The 12,114-nt window shown below is 32.5% G+C and overlaps 2 protein-coding genes and 1 long non-coding RNA gene across 4 annotated transcripts; 2 read left to right on the forward strand and 1 right to left on the reverse strand.

Annotated features, from left to right (window-relative positions):
* Positions 1–1,156: 1,156 nt before the first annotated feature.
* On the reverse strand, positions 1,157–3,603 carry LOC106384960 (NADH dehydrogenase [ubiquinone] flavoprotein 1, mitochondrial-like). 2 transcript variants are annotated; one of them, XM_022698567.2, is made up of 4 exons: positions 3,409–3,524; positions 3,277–3,293; positions 1,620–3,096; positions 1,157–1,443 (listed from the first exon to the last, which is right to left on the reverse strand). In XM_022698567.2, the coding sequence occupies exon 3, from the start codon at positions 3,088–3,090 to the stop codon at positions 1,639–1,641; it is 1,452 nt and encodes a 483-aa protein (XP_022554288.1). In that variant the 5' UTR covers positions 3,091–3,096; positions 3,277–3,293; positions 3,409–3,524; the 3' UTR covers positions 1,157–1,443; positions 1,620–1,638. The 2 variants fall into 2 exon arrangements, with proteins under 2 accessions (XP_022554288.1, XP_013680340.1); XM_013824886.3 differs by lacking the exon at positions 3,277–3,293 and having other exon boundaries at positions 3,409–3,603.
* A 1,480-nt stretch (positions 3,604–5,083) lies between these two features.
* On the forward strand, positions 5,084–6,894 carry LOC111204261. The gene is made up of 6 exons (XM_022698568.2): positions 5,084–5,633; positions 5,789–5,884; positions 5,965–6,142; positions 6,216–6,313; positions 6,379–6,440; positions 6,508–6,894. The coding sequence occupies exons 1-6, from the start codon at positions 5,160–5,162 to the stop codon at positions 6,662–6,664; spliced, it is 1,065 nt and encodes a 354-aa protein (XP_022554289.1). The 5' UTR covers positions 5,084–5,159; the 3' UTR covers positions 6,665–6,894.
* Positions 6,895–9,128: 2,234 nt separating this feature from the next.
* LOC125584054 lies at positions 9,129–11,847 on the forward strand. Its single transcript, XR_007321069.1, has 2 exons — positions 9,129–11,405; positions 11,502–11,847. It is a non-coding gene; the product is annotated as an uncharacterized LOC125584054 (long non-coding RNA).
* The last annotated feature ends 267 nt before the right edge of the window (positions 11,848–12,114 follow it).

Raw genomic sequence — 12,114 nt, forward strand, 5'->3', positions numbered from 1 at the left:
TCTCTTTTTTTTGCTTTCATAATGTTTAAGCCATGTGCCAAAAATATATTTTTTGTGACATTTTTGAGGTCTCAGAGCATGATTAACGCATAGAGAATCTTTTTTTTTATTTTTTTTATCTTTAAAAAAAAAAAAATTAAACGGCGAACCAGTCGTGGAGCGTTACGTGTCAGTGGGGCCTGCAAACAGTAAAAAAATCTACCCACAATCGTTTCTTATTTTGCATATACAGAAGACGAATCTTGTGCTTTTTGTAAGGCCTAGACTACAAAAAGTGTTAAAAACTTCACTTTTTTGTGCGATAATCAAGGCTTTAGGTAATCACTAAAATTCTCTTAGTTAAATTTACGGGAATTAGTTATATAAAGTAATACATTGATAATCAAAATTTCATATATTTTCTTAATGCGTAAAAGGTTTAAAATATAGAAAATGATTGGTACTGTCATATTATTTTTTGCACAAAGGCATTTAAAAAAATTGATCAAACAGTTCATAACTAATTTATTAGTACAAAAGTTAAGATAATACTTCAGTGATTAAAAAAACTAAAGCTCAGATTCGAAAGCCTAATTAAAAATCACGCTTTGGCAAACAACGGAGCATGAAAGTTGCCTATGATACAAGTTTCCGGTTTATGCAATGTGTTATTTAGTGGGATACTCAATCATTGTACATTAAAACTTTTTAACTAATATTCTATCAAAGAGTGTAGTTCACTTGATAGATTTATAATTATTTATACAGCTTTTTGAGCTCTTTGTGAAAAAGAAAGTTGGGAGAGGTGGACAAGAAGTTAGGGAAGATGTTGACATCTTATCCATAAATATCCACCCAAAAGTTCCAATCAGACCGGTCCCCTTTCCTACTTGTCCCGTCAGCTCACAGGTCTGCACATTTATCTTTTCACTTTTTTTCTCGATTTGAATTCGAATATATCCCTTGGTTTTTTTTATAAAACTTATTCAATTGAGGAAGCAAACATTATTGGTTCTGGGAGTGAATAATCACACAGATTTTAGATTCTAGCAATTGCGTCTAATCACACAACAATACAAACAAATTAACTATGGCTAATTATTCATACCCTATAAGATATTTTCCACAAAAAGCCAAGAAGAACCATTGATTATTATTTGTTTTGGAATTTAAACTATTTAAACCAAAATAAGGAGCATCCTTTATTTCAAACATGAAAAGGTTTTGTTTGGTTGTTCCCAAAATGTGCTCTCAATAGTCATAAGAAAACAAGCAAATACTGAAGAAAGTATAGTAATCAAAAGAGTAAATAAAGCTCTTTATGATACAATTTGAATAAAGTTTTAACATGAACCATTTAACACAAACACATTACCTTCTTCTCCTTCTGAAGTAGCTTTGCAACCCAAAAACTCTAATAGTATGCTTCAGATTTTATTTCCATGGAGAATAATAGCAAATTCCCTGCAAAGGGTTAAACACTATGAAGGACCAGAGAGCCTAGAAAAGTCAAATAGTGACGTACCAAACTCCACCATTTTACCGAAACAGTCAACTAAGGCTAGGTGAAATCTAGATCTTTTTCACTTTTAAGTTTACAACAAGAGATTAAAAAGAGAGCAAGAAATGAAGATGCACACCTGTGATTAGCAAGGATTTTTAAGCAGCAGCCTGTAACAACTCCCTTTCAGCGCGTTCCCTGATCCTTCTCTCAAGCTCCGGCCTAAAGTGCCTTATCAGACCTTGCACGGGCCATGCAGCTGCATCTCCCAAGGCACAGATTGTGTGTCCTTCGATCTGTTTTGTTACCTCCTGAAGCATATCAATCTCTTCCAGCTTTGCATTGCCAACCTTCATCCTCTCCATGATCATCCAAAGCCAACCTGTCCCCTCCCTGCATGGAGTACACTGCCCACAGCTTTCATGCTTGTAGAAGTAAGAGAGCCTCGCGATTGCATCCACAACATCGGTTGATTTATCCATCACAATGACAGCTGCAGTTCCTAGCCCTGATTGGACAGCTTTGAGCGCATCGAAATCCATAAGCACATCCTCGCATATATTCTTAGGAATCAAAGGGACAGAGGAACCTCCAGGAATGATAGCAAGTAGGTTGTCCCATCCACCTCTAACGCCTCCACAATGCCTCTCAATCAGTTCCTTGAGAGGTATACTCATCTCCTCTTCAACGGTACATGGCTTGTTCACATGCCCTGAGATACAAAACAGCTTTGTCCCAGCGTTATTCTTCCTACCGAAACTCGAAAACCACTCAGGTCCACGCCTTAGAATAGTAGGAGACACAGCAACAGTTTCCACATTGGTGACAGTAGTGGGACAACCATATAAACCAGCATTAGCAGGGAATGGAGGCTTCAACCTAGGCTTCCCTTGCTTCCCTTGGAGACTCTCAAGAAGCGCAGTCTCTTCACCACAAATATAAGCACCAGCACCAAAGTGGATATACACATCGAAATCATAACCAGAACCACACGCATTCTTCCCCAACAGACCAGCTGCATATGCCTCCCTTCTAGCCTTTTCTAGATTCAAACGCTCATTCACATACTCACCCCTGATGTAAATATACGCCGCACTAGCTCTCATCCCAACACCAGCAATCAAACACCCTTCCAACAACTTATGAGGGTCATGCCGCATGATCTCCCTATCTTTACAAGTCCCAGGCTCACTCTCATCAGCGTTAACAACCAAATAAGACGGACGTCCATCAGAGACTTTCGGCATAAAGGACCACTTAAGACCAGAAGGGAAACCAGCGCCACCACGACCACGAAGACCAGACTTTTTCATTTCATTAACAATCCAATCAGTACCCTTGAGTACCAAATCTTTAGTCCTGTGCCAATCACCTCTCTTCATCGCTCCTTTGAGAAAAGGGTCGTGTAGGCCATAGAGGTTGGTGAAAATCCGATCTTCATCCTTGAGACCACCGAAATGAGTCTTTTCCGGAGGCGGAGGTGGTGGTGGTGGCTGTGGAGTGGTGGAAGTGGACGCAGCTTGGGTGCTGAGTGATCTCAAAGATGGAGCCAATCTGTTACTTCCCTTCCAAGTTGATATTGCTCTCTGCAAGCCGAGAATCCCCCTCATGGGTGCCTGTGATTGAATGCACAGAACATAACAGGTTATATAGCAAATCTAACAAACACTGAAACGCATGATCTAGCCCAAAAGCATCGATAATCTCAAAGCACAATGAGCAGATCAAATTAAATTAAATTAAATTAAATTCTGAAACAATAATAACCCGCTAGATCCATATGAAAAAGACTCCACCTTTTGAAATTATTCAGCTGAAATTTGAAAAAAAAATCGCAATAAAAATCTAGTCTTTAATTCCACAAGCCCTAACATTTGCGATCGAGAAATGAAAACGAAGATCATCTAATTATGAAACTGATTACATACCATGGATACAGCTGAGACTTAGTATTGGTTCCTCTAAGCGAGAAGGTTACACGGAGGGGAAGTAGAGGAGGAAGGCGATGACAGCACCTGAGACCGACGAACTCGAGATAACTGCTTGGTTCAGATAACCTTTCTATGTTTCTAGGCCTTTATCGGGCCGGGCCCATATAATATAGTCAGCCTTAGTAATACGTTTTATGAATTGTCAGTCTTTAGTAGTATGTGTTTATGAAATATGATGGATTTTGATCAATTTTTTTATTTTAAATATGATGGTTTGAAATAATTTTAATTTAGAAACATATGATGAATTCAAGTTCAGATATCCATTTAAATTATATAATACAAATTCAAAAATCCCAATCTACCTTGAAATCAAAAACTAAAAAATAATATACATAGAAATTTGAATTATGTATGCTAAATATCAAAAAATTAACATGAAAATTGGTTGGGTTTAGCTATTTGGATGGAGAACCAATAGTATTTATGTTAATTTCAGTGTTTTGAGTATTTTTGAATATTTTCAGATATTTAATTTAAATTGTTTTAAAATATTTTGGTTAATTATGAATCTTTTTGAATTTTTGATATTAGATCTAAAATAATAATATGAATATGAATATAATCGTGATTTTGATATTTTTGGGACCTAAAATATCACGGTTTAGATCGGATTTGGATCCGGTTTTTCATATACCAAAATTTTGGATCCATTCAATTATATTACTAGTTTCAGCTCTAATTTAATGTATTTTTTCAGTCGATATTAGTTTGGTTTGGACTTAGAAATTGTGATGTAGAATTATAGAATCGTAAATTGAATTCAGAACAGCAAAAGAGAAGTAAACTCGAAATAAGAATTTATAGAAAACCTTGATATATTTTAGAACTCTCGCTTAAGATACACGTATAGCGCTTAAGCTTTATCAAATAAATGGAATTTTTCTGTTATTACAAAAACTAATTTAATTATTTCCTTTTGACGCATGTTCATTCTTCATTTCAATCCCTAGATTCATAATCTACTTCTTGAATTCACCCTTGAGACAAGCTTATTCCAACAATGTTGGAACAAAATATAGCTTTTGACTTTGTTTGGCATGGCTATATAATTTTTTTTTTTTGTCGTAGTAGTATGTGTTATGAAATATTGATGGGTTGAAATAATTTGCATTTACAAACATATATATGACATTCAAGTATTTTCATATTTTTCTGAAAGCGGTTGAAATAATCAGTGTCTAGCTCTGTTTATTATTAGTAATTGACCTTGATCTATGTGTAGCAGAAAGGAAATATCTCCCAAATTGTATATGCTAGTCTTAGAGAGCTCAGAATATAATAAGACATCGTTCCGTAGATTAATACAAACAAACAAAAAACAAAATCTACTTTTTCACATTTATAAAAGATATAACTTGGAAAAGAACATTAAATTATGTACACAAAGACAAGCAAATACTTTCCTTGTAAGATTCTAATTAGTATGTTCATGTCATGTGCCTTGCATTGGCTTTACTCATGCATCTAGCGTGACTACTCCATTTCAATAGTGAAAATAAATTGGAACTTTTATCTAAGTTTACATGAAAATAACTGAAAAATCTAGCATTTGTGGTAAAACAATATGGGCCCAAGCCCAGTAACAATATTGTTATATAATGATCCTTCTTCACCATCGGCATAGAACTCGATAAGCGCGGCTTCTGTAAAGCTCAGTCGCATCCGAAGCTCAAAAAGCTTCAACAATGGCGTCTCTTCTCCTACCTTCATCTCAAATTCTCCTCCGTAGTCGAACCCAACACAATGCCCACCCATTTCTCCTCCCTCGCTCCTCCCCCAAAACACCATTCTTCGTCTCCTCCTCACCGTCTCTCCGTCAACACTCTACTCCCGCCTCAGCTTCCAAGAACCCATCGGAAGCTTTCACGGCGGCGACGACGACGGTGAACAAAAAACCGCCGGAGAAGAAGCATTTGAGCGAGGAGGAAGAGGCAGAAGAGGAGGTAGAGGAGGATATGCTGTGGATTCAAGAGAAAGCGTTAAACTTAGTCGAGTTCACCGGAACGGTGGCTCAGGCGCTTCCAGGCCCCCGAGTTGGAGATACCAAGCTGCCGTGGATGCTCGCCGTTCCGTTAACTTACGCCGTCACCACTTTAGTCACCGCCGCCGTTAAAACCGTTAATAACTTCTCTTCTCCTAATGCACAACGCAAGAAGCTGGTAAACTCACTCTGTTCTTGCTCTCTGTTTCACTCTGTTTTTGCTCTCTGTTTTTACTCTGTTCCTGCTCTCTGTTTTGCTCTCTGTTTCACTCTGTTCTTGCTCTCTGTTTTTACCAAGAACTGATTCAAAGTTTGGTTTTTGAATCTCTCCAGATGAATCAGAATGTAATGATTTGTAAATCTATCGACGATCTGTTACAGAGAGAAGGCACTGTGAGTAGCTTTGAGCTCAAGGCACTCGAAGAAAAGGTGTGAACTTTATGCTCTGTTCATCTTTGTGAATCATTCAAAAACCAGACTTTAAACTGATTGGTTTTGTCTGAATCCAGACAGAGTTTAACATGGAGGAGATCTTACGGAAGTACATTCGCTACGCTTTGAATGAGAAACCATTTAATCCGGACCTTGTTGCGAATCTTATTCATCTCAGAAGAGCTTCTGGTTTGAATGAGTCTCAGATTCCTGAGGTTTTGAATGAGATCTCACGTAGTATTGTTAAAGAAAAAGGTAAAAACAAAATCAAAACCTAGAGTATATAGAATAAAGCTTCTCCATTGTTACAATCTTCTTTATTTTGCAGGTCCGGTTGTGATGAATAAGCAAGGGTTTACAGAGAAAGGTTTCAAGAGAAAACTAGCCGTGCAGACGCTTTTTGGAAAAATTTACTATCTTTCCGAGGTAATAAATGTGGAAACATTACTTTTTACTGCTTATGTGTTCTGACTATGTTCTCTTGTGAACAGCTTCCTGACTTCTGCTTAAAAGACAACTCCTTGGTTGTCAAGGAAATATTCGGAGTTACAGAGTAAGTTCTATCTCGGATTGCCTTTTTTGAAAAATGAATCTTATGTTTCTTGCAATGTTCCTTTCAGTGAAGATGCAGAGAAGCTGAGGATACATGCTCTTGCTGAAGCTGGAGACTTGGACTCACTTGAGAAAATGGTGGAGTTTGAGAAAGCGGCTGATTCTTCTTCTTCTTCGGATAGGGAAGATTCAAATGAAGAAGATGACTCCATTACTTCTCCTTAGGATACCTGTTCAAGAACCAACTTCAACACAAAAAAAGATTCTTTTTTTTTCTTCTAATTAGTCACAAGTTGTTCGTATGTGTACGACGTTATTATCCAGCCAACTAGATTGTCTTTTGATATAAAGACAGTTTGTGTAATAGAAAAATCTAAGATTCAGCACAACAATACCAGTTGTGGCTTATATATCATACCTACAATTATATAGTATAATAGACTGATTTAACCTAACCATCTTTTTTTATCAACCTAACTAGTTCTAAACCTAACCATCTAACCAATAAAATAAAGCATACTAGATAGCCTTTCATTTTATAATATATAGTTTTCATATTATATTTTGTATATAATCATCTATATATATCAAAAAGAGTTTTCTTCACTCCTAAGCCATCCACATAAGATGCCACGTCAGAAAGTCGAACGTTGTCGTCGCGCCACGCGTCCCTGCATTCAAAATACATCACTTTGTTAGATGAATATATTTCTTCGCATATCTATACATACAAATAGTATGTAACTTACACTTTAATGCACATCAATAAGCGCTTATATGTATATAGAGAGATCTATCGCAACCATTGCATATCCTGACAATAATCTAAGATCTTTTAAAACAACTTTTAGTTATAGTTAAGAGATAAAACAGAGGAAATGCTGGAGTTACAAGCAGATAGTGGAGTAACATAAGACGTCATCATCCTTGCTCAGTCACGAGCACATCTAACATTACCGACGCCGCCTGACATCAGGTTCGTTCTGCTTATGTATCTTTAAAACATCCAAAAGTTGTTTATTTTTATCAATGAAAAGTATTCTTATTCAGAGATTATATGTTTGTTAGTATTGATTGTATAGGATGTTTAGGCATATATATTAAACACGTATGTTTACAAATACAAAATAATACTCGATTTCTGTTACATATTGTAATAGTGGATAAGACTAAAAAGGAAAATATGTGCTTATAATATGTTTTAGTTTTTAGTTTGAGGAAAAGAAAAATAATAATAATAAATAGATGTAGTGTATTATACAGGGATTATTATGATTTTGAAACTAAAACAAATATATAGGAAAATTGCACATTTTGGATGCGAGTGCAATTCTTATTAACCGGGTTTAGTTTAGAGTCCAATATTATCCTAAAAAAAAAATTAGATATAAATTATATTTATATCCACAAACTAGATAATTTTAGTTTTACAAAAAATTTTAAATTTGTGTACATTAATTATTGGGGCCCCTTAATTATTTTACTTAATTTTTTTAAAAGTTATGTTTTGAACTTCAGAAATATTATTATCACTATTTTATAAATATATTCTTAGTTTTAATATTTAAAGATTAGATGAAATAATTTATAAGAAAGGTCTTCTTTTACTATCAATTTGAGATGTTAATATATTCATATTTTAGATTTACAAAGAATATTAATACAATTATCAAAAATATATATAGTTATTCTATTAACTAACATGTACTATAACGCAATAAAATAATTTTAAAATAATAGTTAGTTTAATATGTATTTTGCTGATTTATAATATTTTTGTACAAAATAATATATGGCCGTACAAGTTCTGTTTGTGCATAATATTTTATAGCCAGTTTAAAATTTTACGTAAGTATAAATATATAATCATCAAAGCATACTATTCCTCCGTTTATTTGGTGTGTTTTACATTTGCTTTAATTTATCTCTAGCAAATTACTAACATAATATAAAGCAAAAATAAATCCTCAAATATAACATAAATATAAAAAAAACAACAACAAGTACTAATAGTAGCAATGACATTGTCCGAAACAACTACAAATATATTTTTAGTGACTAAGATTACCTCAAAGTTAAAACTTTATTTTCCACGGTATTAGATACTCTCACATAAAAAAAAAATTATGGTAATTGAAAACTCAATCTCATTCTCTTAACATAATCACATTTACAACCAACTAAACATAGAAGAAAATTTACACAAAATTATATAATTCATAAAAACCGATATATTGAATTCTGCGCGTAGCGCGGACCTGCCCTAGTTTTATGTAATGTAATGTTGTGATTTTCAAAATAAATAAATAAATAGATAATACATAGTTGTAGATATAAAACTTTAACATATGTTACCCATTTTATTTTTGGTATAAAAATATTACATAATTTACGAATTTTAATCCTTTTAAACGGTGAATGACATTTTTAAAAATATTTTTTTTTTAAATAATGTTTTTTAAAATATGTTAATTTACCAATTTAATTAACTTTTCATTTTTAATTCATTTATTACTTATGTTTCAATATAATATTGACAATAATTATAAAATTTATAAAATAGTGTATACTTTTATTTTATATAGAATTTTTTAACTAAATTTAATTTTACTATTATTATATTTCTAATTACGAAATTAATCAATGCATTAATTTAAAAAATATTTAAAACTTTATGTTAGATTTTTCTCAACATATTTTCTTATAACTAAGAATAAAATAAATTTTACAGTTAAAATTAATTTATTATTAATACCTTTATAACTGTTTAGATACTTTAGGATTGTTATATATTTAATAAACTAATATAAATAGTCAAATAGATGTAATTGATTATGGATATAGCATGAATATTTTATAGTACTTCTCATTTAATAGAGAAAACACATAGTTAAACATTATTAATGTAACTTTTAAGATTTTTTACACGACTTTTCAAAGTAAAATTAGTGATGGATATATATTAATTTAGGGGGTTGGCAAACATGCTGTGTTGCTAACATGCTTTTTTCTCTTTCTTTTTTTTTTCTCTTGTTTTTTCCTTATTTTTCTCTTATTTTTTCCTTATTTTTTTCTTATAAAATGTAATGAAGAAAAAAAATTAAAACTTTTGTCGGGCTTGTAGTAATAAGTTCCAAACATAGCTGGAGCCTTATACAATTCGGTGCCTAGAACAAAATTAATGACATCCAATTCTCTTTTTGTGAAGTTTTCTCTGCCCATTGAAAATACATAGATTTCTAACTTGAGGTTTTGAAGACGCACATTGGTTGTAACATTCCTTGGATAAGTATGTTCTTGGTCGAGTTGCTTACATATTTCAAGGAAGCATGAGGGAAGTACATGCTTCCTTTGATGGGGTTCTTACAAACACATTTTGTTTTGCTTCCATCCCATGATCACACGGAGCACATTTGAAAAGAGAAGATGTTAGCGATTGTATGGGACTCTCCGAAGCTAGATAAGTTTAACACAATCAACCACTACAAAAAAAGTCTACATTAATAGCACATTGTTATAGCACGTTTTACTGAACTGCTATTGTATATGAGTTTGAAATTTCCGTACTATATAATAGCATTAGATAAACGCTATTATAAAGTGAAACCTAAAATAACACTTAATTAATGCTATTTGAAAATTAAGTGAGCGGGAAGATAAAACCACTGATTCCGCCAATAATTAGCGGAAAATTATACTTAAGCGCCAAAAAACATTATTTAAGCGGTTCAGTAATGCTATCAAAAACATATTATAGCATTTTTCTAACGCTAAGAAAAGATATTTGAACCCCTAAACCCTAAACATGATTTTAAACCCTAAACTCTAAAGACATCCCTTAAAACTCTAATATTTTCATATTATAACTTCAAATCTTAAAATTAAACTCAAATTGTAATCTTCTTAATCTTAAACTATAATATCCTAAACACAAATCTTTAATCTTTACTCAAACTCTATATCCTAAAATCCTAACTTCATACATAAACTATACATTCAATACTCTAAATAAAAACTTCAATCTTTATATCATAAAATACTAAACTTTGTTTTAAACACTAAACTTTATTTGTATAACTTATATCATAAAACTCTAAGTTTATTTTAAATTTCAAACTCTATATCTAACCTTTTAACCCTAATTAATTTCTAACTCTTACTTACAAAAGTAACAAAATATTAAAAGCTTCAAATCCTTATTAAATTTATAAATATTCAAACTTTTTTTAAAAAAAGTTAATTTCATACACTATATCCAAACTTTAACCTCATATATTAAATTTAAACTCAAAATTTAATATTATATCCAAACTTCAACCTCATATCTTAAATTTAACCCCAATAATTCATACTATAACCTCATATCTTAAATTTAAACTCAAAATCTAATCTTTTTATTTTAAATTATAATTCTCATTCCCCAAATTGTATACCCTCTATCATAAACATAACTTTTAAAGTTCAAATTTTAATATTTTGATTTTCATATTAAAAAAATTCAAAAGCTTGATATATAAATTTTATATTATCTAACATATAAATTAAATAGAACTATAAATCAAAATTTTATATCACTTTACCAGTAAAAAAATCAACTAACAAAAAAAATTGTCATTGACCAATGATATCAAAGTACTCAGATCACAATTTCCACCATTGGATTAGATTAATCCAACAGACCAAATCTAATCACGCTTTATCTTTCCCTTTCCTCTCTATTTTCTTCTTCTACGACATTCACTCTCTTCACTTCTTCTTCTTTCTTTTCTCATTATCTATATGGTTCACATCTCCTCTTCTATCTCTCTGCACATCTCTCTCTATCTCTATCAAAAATTTCTCTCAATTTCATCTCCTTTTCACCACCACAACCGCCGACCTTCATGTTCATCACCACCACGCTCTTTTGATTACGTCGCGTTCTTTACCACCATCTTCACTGTCACGCTCGTCACCATCACCACAGGTCACCTCTCTCTCTGTCTCTGTCTGTCTCTCTCTCTCTCGCTTCTCCTCTCATCTTTCTATCTTCTCCTCCAATCGGTTTTGTTTTTCTTTACAGATCTGAGAAGGAGCAGTGACAAAACAGAAAAGAGAAGTAGTGGTGTGACAGAGCGGCATCTCCGGTTAAGCGTGGTGCAAAAGCCGGTGGTTTGTTGGCGGTTCGTGGCTGAAGCTCTGTGAAGGTGGCGATGGTGGCTGAAGCTCTGTGAAGCTGGCGATGGTGGCTGAAGCGTCAATTGGGTTTAGATTTAGGTTTAGTTAATCAATTGGTTTAGTTAGGTTTACATTAAGTAATTGGTTTAGTTAAGATTAGAGTAATATATTTATGTATTATTGGTTTAGTTTTGTAAACCAAAATTTATTGTAAACTAAATTTAATTTATGAATAAAAGTTATTTAGTTGACCAAAATTTTTTTATTTCATTTTTAATTATAAAACAATTTTAGTTTATTTTTAATTATAATTATTTTTAGTTTATCGAAAGACCTATAATAACACGAAAGAAAGACCTATAATAATACGAAAGTAGTGTTAATAGTTAAGCTAGTAATATCATCCAAGTATTGCTATCATTGCTGTATATTTCGTAACGTTAAAAAAATGTTATCGTAAGAGGGGTACCTATGATGGCTGCCGTATACATAGCATTTATGAATTCGCTATTAAACAT

Source organism: Brassica napus, chromosome C3 (assembly GCF_020379485.1).
Source record: "Brassica napus cultivar Da-Ae chromosome C3, Da-Ae, whole genome shotgun sequence".
NCBI lineage: Eukaryota > Viridiplantae > Streptophyta > Magnoliopsida > Brassicales > Brassicaceae > Brassica > Brassica napus.